Source organism: Lutra lutra, chromosome 13 (assembly GCF_902655055.1).
Source record: "Lutra lutra chromosome 13, mLutLut1.2, whole genome shotgun sequence".
Classification (NCBI taxonomy): domain Eukaryota; kingdom Metazoa; phylum Chordata; class Mammalia; order Carnivora; family Mustelidae; genus Lutra; species Lutra lutra.
In genome coordinates, this window is record NC_062290.1 from 89,923,088 (window position 1) to 89,935,619 (window position 12,532).

Sequence of the window (12,532 nt, forward strand, 5' to 3'; positions counted from 1 at the left end):
GGAAACTGAGGCACTCTCCCAGGGTCACCCCTGCAAAGAGTGAGTGTGGCCCAGAGGTGGTTACCTGTTCTCATTCTGTGATCCTAGAGAGAACCCTGGTTTGGTTCCAACCTGAGCCAATTTAGTACTTTTCAGAAAAAAAAGAGGGGGATTTTGTTTGTTCGTTTCATGGTTCAATGAGGAATGACTTTTTGGGCTTGGCTGGATGTTTGACCACATTATGTGGCTTGTCCCAGGTTTGGTTCACGGCTCTGTTCTCATCTTGCCTGTAAAAAACCTGGAACTGACTGCCGTGGGGGGCCGGAGGGCCAGGCCGAGGAGGGGCGGGGGCTGGGTGCAGCCAGAGCCCAGGGGGGCTGCTCAGCCTTCCTGCCCTGGCCCGCCACACGCAGGCAGGCGCCCGGGTGCCTTCTCCAACGGTGCTGTCCCCGGGCTGAGAATTGGGGGACAGTGTATCTCAAACACTGGCCTGGGTGTGAGGCTCTTTCCTGTGCGCCCCCCAACCCCCAGGACGGCAGGGAGAGACAACCCCGCATGTAAGAGGCTGTTCTTATCAGTCCTTCTAGAAGCCCAGTCGGCCTCAGGAGGGATAGGCCAGTGCTGTCCCCTGCTGGGGCGGCTGGACACGCAGCTCCTGACTGGGACAGATCATCTGGGGGACATGGGTGGGTAGGCCGTAGGCGCGGGCTGGGGAGGGCAGGAAGGAGGTTCCCTGGGTCTGCCTGTCTCTTAAGGCACTTCCCAGAGCTAAAAGGCTGCTTCTGTTTTCTCTTGCAGTTACCGAGAAGGAAGTCCAGCAGTGGTGAGTAGCTCTTTTCCCCCAAACTATTGGCGGGGAGGCCTGGGTGGCTGTCGGCTTTGGGCTGATGGGACAGCAGTGCAGCTGCCCAGAACAGGGGCATGGGGAGGGACTTCTGAGCGTGGTTGCCGTACCAGCCAGACCGCGCAGGCTTCGCTTAGATTCTTTGTCCCCAGAGGGCTGGCGTAGGGCCCAGTTGAACTGGGGTGGAGGTGGGTGTTGGGGACTCCTTGCCTTGTGTGTCATCTCTGGGGACCACCAGGCCCTGCTCACCAAAGAGAGGGGTTAGGACCAGAAATGAGTCTGGAGACTGGGTCCCAGGCCTGGCTTTGTCACTAAGTCACCAGTGGCCTTGAGAAGTCTTTTCCCATTTCTGGGGTTCAGTCACCTTTTCTATAAAGCGATCGGAGAGACTGGGCCAAGGATGGCAAATAGGTTTTCTCTTGGATGCCAGCTCTCATCAGTCTGTAGTGGCTGCCCAGAGTGCCGGGTTAAGAAGGATTCTGAGGCTGTATGTCATGGAGTGGAGGGAAAGTATAGCAGTGAGGGGTTGATGTGGGCTGGGATGGATGAGTGATGCCTGCCTGGGCTGGGGGAGAGGGGAGCGGCATGCTGATTGTCCCCTGGTCCCCTGCGGGATGTGGCAGAATGTGGAGCTGGCAGGGGAGGCTCACATGAGGGGAGACCTGAGGTGAGGGGGTGCTAGGGGAGGAGGCAAGCCTGGAGAACTTCCAGGCAAGTTGGGTGGGTGAGAAATGGATCTAGAATCCTGACCAGGCCTCAAGTGATTCTCTGAGCCTCAGTTTCCCCGTGCGTGTGACGGGAATGATGATGTACTGGGAAGACATTCCCTGTGAGGGTCATAGCAGGGTCATGCCCAAGAGACGACAGCCACGGTGGGTGGTCTTCTGTGTGCCGTTCAGATGGGGAACTGAGAGGCCTAGAGAGGGCCCCCATCACAGCCAGGGCGTGGCAGGCCTGCAAGGATCCATGCCATGAGATTCTGGGGCAGCTCCGGGGGTGGGGTGTGCAGAGCCAGGCTCCCCTAAGGGCCGCTCCGTACAACTCCCTGTCCCTGAGTCCAGGCTGTGGAGGGCAGGAGCTGTGGCCGCCCTGCCCGGCTCTGTTGACCCCCATGCTGGACATCTAGCCCAGTGGCCAGAACCCAGATGGTGAGCCGGTTCCTCCTGCGGAGTGGGGGGAGGCGGCAGCAAGGGAGGAGCGCGTGTGGAGAGAGCAGCAGCCGCCGCCTTTTCCTCCCCTACATCCGAGGACCAACATGTGGTTCTGATCTGCCTCTGACCTCATTTTCACTTCTCCGCTTCCCCAGGTGAGCGTTCCAGAAACGTTCCTACTTCTAGGTCTTTATCCCTATGGCTCTGCCTTCCAGAACTCCCCGCCCTTCCTTCCTGGGCCTTTGTCTGCTCGTATCTCCCCTCTGGAACTACCCACCCTTCTTTCTGACCTTCCTAGGCCAACTGAGATAGTCTTTCCGGAGGCTCACCTGCATGTCACCTCCTCCAAGAAGCCCTCTGGGATTCCCCGTCTGTACATAATCCCCCTCCTTCCCACCTGACAGCCAGAGGAGTCATTGTTGAACAAAAACCTGACAGTGTCTGGCTTCTGCTTAAAACCTTCCTTCGGCATGGTTATAGGGGGATGAGGACGGGTGTGGTCTGACCCTGTTGACCCTGCCAGTCTCACCATCATCTCCTTCTGCCCCCTGGCCTGCCTGAATTGCTGTCTGTTCCTGAACTCACCTCGCCCCCTGAGCCTTCCTGACCTTGGCCTGGCCTGTCCCCTCCGCCTGTCCCCTCCGCCTCTTTGCTTGGCTTCTATCTCCCTACCCCCAGGGCTTTATTCCTCAGGTTAGCTTAGGCGACCCAGCACAGCTGCAGACTCAGCTGGCAACAGTTACTCATCTGCGAGCCTCCCTGCCTCCTTTCCTGGCCCTGCGGGCGGGCCCTGTACTGTTTGCCCCTGTGCCCCCAGACCCCGGCCACGACAGGTGCTCCGCTCCCAGGAAGCACGTCCCGTGCTTCACGTACATTGCTGGTGACTCCCGGGAGCTGCCCTGGGGTCCGACAGGGCTGCGATCTGTCCTGGAGAGCTGGCGGATGCTTTCCCAGTGCTGCCGTGTGCTTAGCGAGCTCTCAGACGTGGCCTCATTCAGTTCCTCCCTGCTGTCACCCAGAGGAGTGTCCCAACACAGCATTTCCTAGATGGGGCTCCTGAGCCCCCGGGCCCTGCCTTGCTCACAGCTGTGCTTCCGCCAGGGGAAGGCAGAGCAGAGCAGCCAGATGGGCTTCCGAACCAGGGCGCCGGGCTTGGGGACCCACACCCCAGGACCTGCGTGAGCAATCTGGAGCAAGTTATTGGACGTGTCGGTACCTTGGTTTTCCCATCTGGAGAGTTAACCTTTATAGGAATATTGTAAAGAACAAATGATCTAATTCACATAAACCGTCTGGAGCACAGCCTAGTTACATTCTCTCTGCCAGTGGTGCTAATAATAATGACATCAGTATCGTCATCATTATGAGCCATGGAGCAGTCTTCCAAGTCCCCTTCTCATTATGACAATGGGGAAACTGAGGCCCAGACAGGTGGAGTGACTTTGGTTCCTTTGCCAAGCTGCTATTTCAGCTACAACCTGGACAAGGACTTGGCCGTGGAGGGGAGTTCCAGGCACAGGGAAGAGCAGTCGGCAGGTGCACGGGGAATAGACTTGGTGCGTTCAAGGAACAGCAGGGAGGCTGTAGAGGCTGCCCCTGGAGAGCCGTCGTGGAGGCTGCTGTAACAGAGCCGGGGCTACGTGTGACACGTAGCCCTTGCCATAGGGTGACTCTCTCTGAAGAGCTTATAAAGACAAGAACTGATCTTTCTTTGCCAGAAAGTTCTGTGGGCCTCAAGTATGTGTCCTTTGGTTCATTTTGGTGGTGTCTTCAAGCCTAGGAGACAGCTGACTCAGTGCTTTCCATTGGCCTTCCTGGGTCAGTCCCCGACCCACCTCACTGTGGTGTTCTAGAATCCTGTAGGGTGAAGCTAGCCCGGGGATAGTTAAACAGGGACACTCCTATCTCCACCCTCTCCGCCGGTGCCCACAGCAGACATTGGTAATGGATCACAGATTATAGCACTCGATCAGTTTCCTCCAGGGCTCTGGGCGGCCAGTGCCATTGTTGCTGGCAAACAAAATGAGCCCTTCTATTCTCCCTCAACTGGCCCGAATGTCACTGGTTCACGAGCACTGTAGGTGGCCCGCCGTCCCCTCTGTCTTTTGCACAGGAAGCAGGTAAGATGAACTCCTGTGTCCTAAGTGCCTTGAGCCATTCTCAGAGGAAGGACACTTTGCCACCACAGCCCCCAGCCAGCCCTTTCACATCCCAGACAACTCTTGGGGCACCCAACAGCTGGGGGCAGTGCTGACGCCAGCCCTCCCTGGGAAAACGTGGGCTTCCCAGGATCACTCACCTCCCCTTCTTCCATGGCCTCACTGGGCACCGCCCCCCCAACACACACTTGCTGACCCTCACCCACACCACGCTCATTTCTACCTCTGAACTCCCCATCCTTGCTGTTCCCTCCGCACCCAGGTCTTGGCATCACCAGCCCAGGGTCCTCTCTTCAGAGAGGCATGCCCTGACCACTCAGTCTCTGTTTCTCCAGCATGCTCTAGGATCCCCTTATTTTGTGCGGACTTTCAGTAGCCACAATGCAGCGGGGAACCAAGACCCAGGGCTTTTTTCCTTTTTTTTTTTTTTTTAAAGATTTTATTTATTCATTTGACAGACAGAGATCACAAGTAGGTAGAGAGGGGGAAGCAGGCTCCCCGCCGAGCAGAGAGCCCCATGTGGGGCTCAATCCCAGGACCCCGGGATCATGACCCGAGCCGAAGGCAGATGCTTTAACCCACTGAGCCACCCTGGTGCCCTCCTTTTTTTTTTTTTTTTTTTTTTTTTAAGATTTTAAGTCATCTCTGCACCCAGCATGGAGCTCAAACTCACAACCTCAAGATTAAGAGCCCCGTGTTCCTCCGGCTAAGCCCAGGCCCAGGGCTCTTACATGATTCTATGATTGGTCATGGACCGCCCAGGGAGCAGAAACAGAGCCGGGAGTTGCACTTGGGCCTTGGTGCTGGTCGGGCACAGGTCTTCGGGAGAGCCCAGGCCCCAGGTTGTCAGGAGCACAGGACAGCCTGCAGCCATGGGGTGCCCAGGCCGGCCTCATCAGGGCTCAGCCCACACCGGGCTCCTGCTGGCGGCCCCTCGGGGTCATCTCAGGGGCTCCCTGCCCTGCGCTGCTGTGTGGTTCTCTGTATTTGCAGGGAGGGGGCTGGAGGCTGAGAGGTCAGGCTAGTGTCGGGGTCCACATGCTGAGCCCGGCTTGTTGCCGTAGAAGGTGAGGACCCGCAGTGCAGGCTAAGAAGCTGTGGCAGGTCCCAGGCCTTTGTGGATGATTGTGAAATTGCCATCACTCGGAGGACAGAGAGACAGCAGACAGAAGACCATGGGGGCTGGAGGAGGCAGGGAGGGCAGGAAGGAAGAGGCTTCCTCTTCATGGGTGTGCGTGGGATCCTCCTCCAGGATCTGCACAGCGAGGGGAGCAACACGGGAGGGGGTTGTTTGCAGAGATAATGGGAGACGAATCCGTCAGGTGCACCACGGAGGCAGCTGGGCCCGCGCTGGTGGCGGGTGGGGGTAAAGGGCTCCCGCGTATCTGTCTATCCCTCACCCTTCCCGCTGCAGAAGGCCAGTTTACCCTGGGCCTGGCGGGAGAGGGGCATGCAGGGAGCTGTGGCCTGGCCTCGAGTTGGCTCCCAGGTGGCGGGGTTCCCTGGGAAATGAGACCATGGAATCCCAGAAAGTCCTAGCAGGCTGGGGCTTTTGGGCCTTGCTCAGGGTCCTCCGAGAATGGGAAGCAGAGCTGGAGTCGGACCCCCGTGTCACAACGAGGACTCGTTCATTCACTCTCCATTCAGTTGTCTGCTCAGAAAGTCTTTACTGAGCACCTGCTATGTGCCAGGCCAGTGCAGGGGGGCTGGGGGCAGGCAGCGCTGAGGGAGACAGGTGCCTGGCGTCCCCTGGAGGAGGGGACACAGGCACAGCCCAGGCTGGCGCAGTGGGGAAGCCCCTTCTGGAAGTGGCATTCAGCCTTTGCCGCTTTATGAAACGACAGGTTTCTTTTCTCCTTTGGCTTTCAAAGACGTGTAAGAGTGCACTGGTCAGGTCTGCGACTTTCTCTTCTTATCCCCACCCTGTCTCGAACTGCCGGCCCCCCAACATAGCCAACCCCGTCAAATGCCCGTGCTCAGGTGGCCGGAGAGCATGTGCCCGGTGCGCTCGGACGCTGCGCCTGTTTCCCGGGCTTGGCCGTGTTGCTTTCTGTGCGATTTCCAGACCCGCCTCTGGCCCTCAGGGAGCCAAGACCCCTATTCTCGAACAAGATTTCAAGGCTGGCGACAGGTACCGAGATAACTGATTGAACAAAATGTCCTCTTCTTGCCTCAATAAAAAGATGACTTAATATAAAAAAATAGCTTCCATGAGTCCTAGTAACTAAGGACGGTTTACAAAAGAGAAGGCAAATCTAGGGAGAGTCGTGATTGTAGTTTGGTTTGGTTTTTCAAAGGTTTCGTTTTCTGCAGCAGCCTTTTTATTTATTTATTTTATTTTTATTTTTTAAAGATTTTTATTTATTTATTTGACAGATCACAAGTAGACAGAGAGAGAGTGAGAAAGAGAGAGAGAGAGAGAGGAGGAAGCAGGCTCCCTGCGGAGCAGACAGCCCGATGCGGGGCTCGATCCCAGGACCCCGGGATCATGACCTGAGCCGAAGGCAGAGGCTTTAACCCTCTGAGCCACCCAGGCGCCCCAGCACCCTTTTAATTAGTTAATTAATTTATTATTTATTATTTTTTTAAATTTTATTTATTTATTTGACAGAGAGGGAGATCACAAGTAGGAGGAGAGGCACGCAGAGAGAGAGAGAGAGAGAGGAGGAAGCAGGCTCCCGGCTGAGCAGAGAGCCTGATGCGGGGTTCGATCCCAGGATCCTGAGATCATGACCTGAGCCAAAGGCAGAGGCTTAACCCACTGAGCCACCCAGGCACCCCTACCAGCACCCTTTTTAAAAGTAGCTCATTTTTTAGCAGATGATGGTCAGTTGTGTTCGCAGTTCATGGATCTATGTGGATATAAACAACTCTTATTATGTAGGATTTGTGTTCTATGTCGCATGCTGTCTTACACCAAACTGTGTCTGTATTTGTTATTTTTATACCCGATCTAGAATATTCTGTAATGATTTTAGTTACTTTTTTTTAATGTGGTGAAATACATATCACGTGAAATTTACTATCCTAACCATTAAGGCTGTTATGGGTGTGGCCTCCGCACAGGGCTGAGTGAGTAGATGGAACCGGGGCATCAGGGGTCTTGGTACACTGGAGCCTGCTCCTTGGGGCACCTGGCAGGACAGGGCGGCCAGGCTGGGGGGGGGGTCCGTGTCCGTGACATCTCGGGCTCTGCTCTGTGGGAGAGGTTGGGGCTGGAGCTTGGCGTCCGGCAGATGTCTAGGACGTCCTTTGCCATCTACCACACTGTTGCCATTTGCCGAAGCTCACCCAGGGCCTGGGGGCAGGTGCTGTGTTGGTTCCCATGTCATGGATCGGTAAACTGAGGCTCAGGAAGAGGAAGTCACCTGCCCAGGGTCACACACAGGTCCAGGGTGGTCCTGGGATCGAGCCACGTCTAATGGGGAAGCCCGAGCCCTACCTTTTCAGTTCTCTAAACTCTAAAAAAATTAAACTTCTCTTATATTATGGAATTTGTGCATGTTCAGTGCATGGAGCTAGTAATAATAAACAAAATAAAAAGATCCTTCCCTGCCTCCTTTCCACCGCATATGACACTTGACTTGTAGGGACTGGTGGTCCCAGAGCATGACTCTGTCCTCTGTGTCCAGGGGGCGTGTCTCTAAGGGAAACATAGAAGCTGAGAATGAAAAGGTGGGTGGGAGTCAGCAGGGTAGGGAGGGGAAGTGAAGGCTGAACAGAAGGGGTGCTGAGTGATGGCCCTGAGCCAGGGCAAGATGTAACCTTCCCCAGCCTCAGTTTCCCCATCTGTAAAATGGGCACAATCGTCCTTGCCTCCTGGGCTCATTGGGACCATGGGGTGAAATTAGGCTTAGAAGGCACGTAGCCATTTGCCTGGCTCTCAGTAGGCCCCGGTAGTAGCTGTCACTCAGGAGCATAGAAGACTCAGGTGCCAGACCCCCTCTAGCTCATGGGGTTCCCAGAGGACGTCTAGTTCGGTGGTTCTCAGCTGGAGTGGTTCTGCTCCCGGGGGATATTTGGCCCCTGTCTGGAGACACCTTTGTCCCAACTTGGGGGCAAGCACTACGGATAGCTAGCAGATGGAGGCCAGGGCCACAGGACAGCCCACCCCCCCGAGAATCTTCCAACCGCAAATGTCAGAGGTGCTGGGGTGGGGAAACCCTGCCTCCGGAGCTGGTCTGAGTAACTTATTTTAGCAGCAGGGAAACTCAGGGGCATTGCAGGGAAGGGATTCCTCGAGGTCCCTCTCCCAGCGAGACAGGATGGGGCCAGGCTTGGTGCAGGTTTCCTGTCGGCTGCATGTCTGAAGGAGAGCGGAAGGGACCTGGGCTTATTGGAACCTGAGGCCTGGCCCTGGGAGGGGGATGGGGTCACGTCGCTCAGTCGTCCTGGGGACAAAAGTCCTGGACATGCACTTCATCACAGCCCCTCCCCCTCCACCCCGGGTGCCCTGCAGGCAGTGGGGAGGGGGCATGTGCCGGGGTGGGGTGTCCCACCGCTGGAGGGTAGGCAGTGCCTCAGGACTGGACCCTTTTGTGAAGTCCCAGCCCAGAGCTGTGACAACTCACAGGGTGAATTAGGAGTCGGGGTAACCAGGGTGTCTGGGACAGCTCCCCCATCTCTGCTCCGGCGAGGCAGGGTGCCCCCGCCTTCTAATGATGAACAACGGGGTGGCACAGTGGTTGGGGGGGGTGCATGCCTTGTGTTTCCACCGGCTGGTGGAGGGGTGGGTGGGAGGCAGGAGACATGGGTCTGAGCCCTGATCCTGCTGCTAACGATCTGTGCAACCTTGAGCTGCTCTCTGGCCCTCTCTGAGACCCCCAGTTCCCTGTCACAGAGGGTAGGGGGACATCCATGGCTCTCTAGCCATCTGAAGGAAGCTCTCGGGTTCTGGCCAAGGTCCTCGGGGCTCAGGGAGGCACCAGATGCCTGGGCTCTCCCTCCCTCTGTCCCTGCCTGGCGTTTGTATGCCCATCCGTCCATCCGTCCATCCATCCGTCTCTTTGGACAGACATTTACTGAACCCCCATTGTACACCAGCGCCTGTGCTGGGCACGGGGCACTGCTGTGTCAGGGAGATTACAGTCGGACGGGGACACAGCCTGGAGACAAACAGGACATGGTGTGCTGGGGTCTCTGGGGCCTGAGGGAGCAGAGGAGACTGCGAGGCTCTAGGGGTTGAGTGTGGAACGGGGCGGTGCCCGGCAAGAGGAGGCCGGGCCATCGGGCAGCCTCTAATTGACGTCTCCCCCTGCAGGTGGGCTTCCCGGAGCCCCACCGTGACAGCCTCTGCAGGGGGAACCGGACAGGTCCCCCAAAGGCTCCCCACTGAGGCTGGCCTCCTGCGCCCCCGCCTGTCCCCGGTTACCCCTGCAGGACCTCCGCTGCGGGCTCAGGCAGCTGCTCTCAGCGCTGAGCTAACCGCCTTCCTGGCCAAGAGCCCGCCCCCCTGGGGAGCCACCCGCAGGGACCCTCCGAGGAGGCTTTTGTCTTCTCTTTATTGTTTTTATCAGTCTCTGCGGATCATTTAAGTAACGTATATCCATTGTGGGGAAATGAGAAGCTCAGGGGGAGGCCCCCCAATCCGGCATCCAGAAGGATCTGGGGAAGTTGGAGCCTGCCCCCACAGGACCCCCAAGTCCTGGCACCAGGCACTTCCCCTCCTCCTGCCCAGGGACCTGTCTTGGCCAGGGAGCCTGGGCTCATGGACCAGATCTTGTCCTTGAAATGCTCCTTCTCCCCGGCTGTGTGTGTGTGTGTCCTGCCTGACTATGAAGCTTGGACGGAGAGCACCCCGCTGGGAAGGAGAATTTAGGGGAGGGAACTGCATGGGCTCGGGTCCCTTCCTGGTTCCGGTGGTGGGAGAGGCACCCGACCTCTTGCCTCATCGGTGAATCCCGGCATCACGGAACCCACCTCGCAGGGCAGAGGTGACTCATGAGGAACAGCCGGGTGAGCTCAGCACCCGGGGCTTGGGGACTGTTGCCAAAGGTCCAGGCGGAGGGTGAGGTGGGGGCCGCCATGGGTTACAGAACAGGGACCTGGCTTCCCTGGGCCTCTGCTGCCTCGAGGTGCCCAGGGGGAGGGCTGGCTATGGGCGCCGACTTCAGCCCACCCCAGGCATGAAGCCCCCCACCGCATTCCATCTTCTGGCCTCCCCTGCACCCCAGCAATGCTCATGCTCGAGGAGCAGCTGATACATTAGCGAGAATCTTCCTTTCTTTTTAAGATTTTATTTACTTATTTGACAGAGACACCGTGCTTACAAGCAGGGAGGGCAGCAGAGGGAGAGAGAGAAGCAGGCGCTCTGCTGACCGGGGAGCCCGATGCAAGGCTCAAACTCATGACCTGAGCCTAAGGCAGACACTTAACCAACTGAGCCACCCAGGCACCCCTCTTATTTTCTTGTTCACATCTGATCTCAGTTCTGAGGCTGTAGATCCCTGAGTATCCTACGTGTCCCTTTAGGTCCTTATGTGTGAAGTGTCCCCCCCCCCGCCCCGGCCCAGGCCCGTTAGATTGTTCCCTGGGGGCAGGAGGACAGAGGGTGCCAGGAATCCCATCCCTGGACACGAGGGTCTTGGAATAATGCGGCAGGTGAATTTCAGGGACTCTGTGTCTCTGAGCATCTGGTCTCTTCAGTGTCTGCCTTCCACCCAGCTCCAGTCTGGATTGCAAGGATGAGCAAGTCCCCCTCCTGAGCCTCAGCTTTCCCATCCTTTAAATGGGCTTAACTGCAGACTTGCTCACCGGCTGCGTGGGTGGCTCGGGAGAATGCGTTTGCAGCGAAGGGCGCAGAGAGCTAAGGGCTGGGAGCAGATAATGGCTGATCCCTCGCTCCCTTCCCTTTATGCTGGGAAATCTCTTCCTCCAGTTGGGTTGCTAAGCTACACACAGGAGCCGACTCATGAATTGTTTTACAACAACTCATCTGAGTTCATAACACTAAAGATCTCTTATGCCCAGCCCTGGGGTAAGTATGTTACATGATCATCTCATCTGATCCCAACAAGATATCTGTGAGAGCTGGCCCTTTTATGGGTGAGGGGATGGAGGCTCAGAGACGGGAAGGCACTTGCCCAAGGTTGCACAGCCAGCAAGGAGCAAAGCTGGGATTTGGAGTACAAAGCCAGGCCGCTGTCCGTGGGCTCTGTGGCTGCAGGATTCTGGAACAAACCAGAGCACCCTGTGAACTCGCTGCCCTGCTCCCGTGTCCTTCAGCGCAGATCCCTGGGAACAAAGGTGGGGGGAGGGGGTGTGCATATTGTGGGGCGCAGGCGTGTGGGAGGAGCCAGCTGCCGGCCCCATATGGTGGCTCTGCCTACTCTGTGGTGTCAGGAGGGGCTCAGTGGAGAAGGTGGGGGAGGCAGGAGTGGTTGGTGTAAGAGCGCTACTTTGGGGAGCTGGTTTGGGTGAGTTTTGTTTTAGCCCCGCCACGTGGCGGGCGGGCAGGCTGGGGGGTTCATTCTCATGGTACCTCTTATCCCCCTTACACGGATGAGGCTCTGAGAGATGCAGTCACCTGTCTCAGGTCACCCAGCTGGCCAGAGGCAGAGGATGCAGCCCAACACCCCCACGGGGCTCACAGCCTCCTGGGGTGCTGGGTGGGGGGCTGCTGGCAGGGGGGTGATGTCAGCACCTCCTTTCCCCTCTCTTGCCTGGTCTGCTACCTCTAGGTACAAAGGCTTCATCAAGGACTGCCCCAGCGGGCAGCTGGACGCTGCAGGCTTCCAGAAAATCTACAAGCAGTTCTTCCCATTCGGAGATCCTACCAAGTTCGCCACGTTTGTTTTCAACGTGTTTGATGAAAACAAGGTGAGCTGGGCATGGACGGGGCCCGCGCCCGGCCCAGAGCCCCCTTCCTCCTGCAGGCACCCGCCGCACCTCCACACCCACGCTTTTCTGCCAGCGTTCCCTTCTGGAGAAGGCACACACACGCGCACACACATGCAGTGTGCACATGCACACACATGCACACACGCCTGCGTATGCACACACGTGCACACACGAACGCAACGCACACACTTACACCTGCTCCACGGAGACGTACACGCGCGTACACATATGTATACCTTGACCTTTTTTTTACAAGCACAGAATGCAAATGCCTACAGGGATAATAACCAGATTTAGAATCATCCACACTGACATCCACCGAGCACGGACTGTGTGCGAAGCTTTCTGTGTGGACTATTTACGACCAGCTCCCTGCGGGGCATGTCCTTTGAACACCCCCGTTTTGCAGATGGGGACACTAAGGCTCTGAGCAGCATACAGTACGGGGGGGGGGTCATTCGCACCCGCTTGCTTTCGCAGAGCATCGTGTTTTCGAGTCTCATCTTGGCGGATCCACTGTCAGGCCCCCACAGTCCTCAGCGCCGTGTCCCACGCCTGTA

The 12,532-nt window shown here is 57.2% G+C and overlaps 1 protein-coding gene across 1 annotated transcript in view; it reads left to right on the forward strand.

The window, feature by feature from the left end:
- NCS1 (neuronal calcium sensor 1) overlaps window positions 1-12,532 on the forward strand; it is a 50,762-nt gene that overhangs the window by 23,056 nt on the left and 15,174 nt on the right. Inside the window, exons 2-3 of the mRNA XM_047700058.1 lie at window positions 778-802; window positions 11,813-11,951. Of these exons, the coding sequence (XP_047556014.1) occupies window positions 778-802; window positions 11,813-11,951 (164 nt within the window). The remainder of the gene's footprint in view (window positions 1-777; window positions 803-11,812; window positions 11,952-12,532) is intronic.